The sequence below is a fragment of the Empidonax traillii genome, unplaced genomic scaffold (assembly GCF_003031625.1).
Source record: "Empidonax traillii isolate 1590-97213 ecotype Southwest subspecies unplaced genomic scaffold, ASM303162v1 scaffold1151:size328817, whole genome shotgun sequence".
In the NCBI taxonomy this organism is placed as follows: Eukaryota; Metazoa; Chordata; class Aves; order Passeriformes; family Tyrannidae; genus Empidonax; species Empidonax traillii.
The window spans coordinates 3,568-6,861 of record NW_020956344.1 but is presented as its reverse complement, the minus strand read 5'-3'; the positions used below and the strand labels follow the sequence as shown (position 1 = coordinate 6,861).

The window sequence follows — 3,294 nt, the reverse complement described above, 5'->3', positions numbered from 1 at the left end:
AGTGCCAGTTTCTTTTCAGCAGATCCTCTGAGAAAAGGCCAGGAGCTAAACAGTACGGCTGGTAGGAATCAATCTAACCATCATTTGGTTATTCATCATGGAATTCCCATTGGACTCCCACCCAGATGGAGGCCATTGGGTAAGAAAATTTACCAGCATTTTCAGCACAGTCTAGCCATTTCCCTTTAGTGGATGATTAGCCTTTCTGATTTCCTTATGTAGAAAAGTCTTTAGATGAAAATGATGCATAAGAATAGTGAGAGTATGTGGGGAGTGAATTTGGAAAAGATAATAAGCATTCATTTCCTCCCAGCTCCCTAGCATTTTTTTTAGAATACTTTCTCCACTAGTATGGTGAAGGGAGTGGGAGGGAGAAGGAAGGGCTCAACCATTGCTATTCATTACATGAAAAATTGGTCTTCCTTCAAGTGACAAGGGACATTGTCAAAGAAAAATCTTATTCAATCTTGTAAATATTTTCCCTGCCTTTCTTCAGTCCTTTTTTCCAGGAGATATACCATACTATGCATGTAAAAGACATTATGAGACTAAAGCCAGAGAGTACCCATCCTAACCAAATGGCCTGTGATGTCCCAGCACCTGTCTACCTCCATCTCTTGCTTTAGCAGACCAAGGGATCCCAGGGCCAGGATCATTATCCAAGGCATCTTCCCATGGAGGATGGCAGGGAGGCTGTAGGGGAACTGCAGAGACTCTCTGTACTGCAGGACATGTTTCTCCATCATATTGGAGCCAATTACCTTTATCTGTTGATGTACAACACAGCAAAGCATGAAGTGCCAGCCGTCACCAGCCATGGACACAGAACCTGCAGTAATTGAGGGAAATACTGACAGTCACTGCACATCAGACTCCAGGAGCCATTCTAACTTTAAAGTAAGGAAGGAAAAGTTAATTAGATTCAACCTTTAAAGATTTGATAAACCAAATTAAGCCACTCTATCCAATCACTAGAGCAGGACAGGGGCAAGGTGTGATTGCAGTCTAGACAGAAAACCAAAAACTTTCTACTGAACTTGTAAGCAGCCACTGCAGTCAGGCCCTTAATTTGAGGTGCTTACCCAAGTTCCTCAATTCGTTGTCACCCATCTGGGCTGCACTGACATTCAAAAGAGAGTGGAAGAGGAGAGTGTGAGAGAGAGGGAGAGGATGAGGGAGTCCCTCTGCAGGTGCTGCTGGACAACATGAACTTTCTACGTTGCTGCATTCTTAATGCCACAGAAGGAAAAGTTAATTAGATTCAACCTTTAAAGATATGATAAACCAAAATAAACTCTGTCCAAGCACTAGAGCAGGACAGGGGGAAGGTTTGATTGTAGCCTAGATTGACAACACAAACTTTCTACATGAACTCATAAGCAGCCACTGCACTCAGGCCCTTAATTTTAGGTGTCTACCCAAGTTCCTCAATTCATTGTCACCAACCTGGGCTGCACTGACATTTGACAGAGTGGGAGAGAGTGAGGGAGAGGGAGAGAGAGATGGAGCCCCTCTGTAGGTGCTGCTGGACTTTGGAGATGGAGAGAGCTCTGACTGACTACACACCAGAGACTCACACTGCTGATTTAGGTGCCTGAAATTAGGTGCAATGAATCTGGGCCTGAAAAGTCTTCATGAATATGTTTCTAGGTTTCTTAAGAAGTCCAAGAAAACCTTTTGGGCATTTACAATACTCAGATTTCGAACTCTCACATATTACTATATTTTTAGGAACCTAATATTGTTGCAGAGCCAGCCTAGCTCCTACCTCCTTTGTGCTTCACTGCTTTGTATATTCTTCTCTATCCTAATATCTTTGTAATGCATTAGTTATTTTAACTGTAAACTGTTGCATTCTGGTGCTGTATCTGACTATTTGCATGTGTAACACTTTGGAACTGTTATAGTACCAGAACAAATAAAAAGACTTTTAAATGGGAGAAGCAAGCAAGGTCTTTGCAATGAGAAGCTTGTTTAAAGGTAGAGCTGGAGTAGGCATGTGAACTGTTCTTTTCTCTGTGAGCTACTCTTGGCTTTATAAGAAGTTCAAAAAGCACTAATCTACTGATCTTTTTGGGCATGTGCAAAAATCTATAATGATTTAGAGTGCTCTTCAAATATTCAGCAACAGTACAACTAAGCATCTCTGAAGAAAGTTTTTCTGCAGGGGTTTCACATGTATTTTAAGAGGTGACAGGAGCAAAGTGTAGAGAACAATGAACACCTTAGAAGTTACAGCAATTAGAAAAGACATTGTTACACACATTCTGTAGCACTGAAGTACGAATAACTATTAGAGCAAATAAAAGCTTCCCCTTCCTGTCATAAAGCACTGCAGCTTCTAACCATAATAGTAAAACTGAACAGTTAGAAAGCAGAGAAGCAGATTATATTCTTGAAAGTCTTCCACAACAGTTCAGTAAAAGAGGCGTAAGAGCAAATTTAAAATGAAACATACCATTTTCTGTGTGCTTCTGTATCTGGCAGATTTTTTGTTTGAAGAGCCTGTAAGTCGGAGCAGAAGAAAACAGCATAAAAGTGGTCTCCACTGGTTCAGATGAGGTCCAGAGGAGAGTATAATATGGCATAACTTATTCAAGCAGTAATCACTACTCTGTTACTACTCTTCACCTCGACTTCAAATTGAGAAATAATTGAATGTGAAACAACTGCTGCAACGCACTTCCTCAAATATTTGTACTTAACAGTGCCTCATTTACTGCTCCACCCCCAAGAAATAATGGACTACTCTTATTTTCCCCTTTTTAAACAAATTTTCACATTACTCATACATCCACGTGCTTTTATTCTCACATGCTGCAATTTACTGTCTTCTTCTTTACTTTTGAACAGTTTTAATTTCAAACTGTGTTTTACCTTGCTACAGCGTCCCACCATAAAGAACTGTAATAAGACCTACTCCAAGAAGATAAAGATCCAAGCCACAGGGTACTCTAAAGAGGGACAATTGCGAAGTATTTGGCCACAAAGTTTAAGATCAATCAGCTGGGAGACAAATGCGCTACATAAGGGTAGTCAGTCACTTCAGACTACTAACATTTGCAGGAGATTAAGTTCCTCCTTTCGCCCATCCCCCTTTTTTAGTATAAATTGCATGGAGATACAGACAGTGTTAAGTGATGTTAACAATAGTTCAGATTTAGAACTTTAGTAATTTCTATAATTATTATTATTTTTAGGCATTCATTCCTGATGCAAATAGCTTCAAGAACTGGGATAGTTCTAAGCTGAAAACATTATGGAAGAAATGTCTATTAAGTGAATGGGACTTTG

At 40.1% G+C, this 3,294-nt stretch overlaps 1 protein-coding gene across 1 annotated transcript in view; it reads right to left on the bottom strand.

Moving 5' to 3' along the window:
- LOC114068933 (toll-like receptor 7) overlaps nucleotides 1-2,774 on the bottom strand; it is a 9,307-nt gene extending 6,533 nt beyond the window's left edge. Inside the window, 2 exon segments of the mRNA XM_027905402.1 lie at nucleotides 762-886; nucleotides 2,459-2,774. Coding sequence (XP_027761203.1) covers nucleotides 762-886; nucleotides 2,459-2,588 — 255 coding nt within the window. The 5' untranslated portion in view covers nucleotides 2,589-2,774.
- Nucleotides 2,775-3,294: the final 520 nt, after the last annotated feature.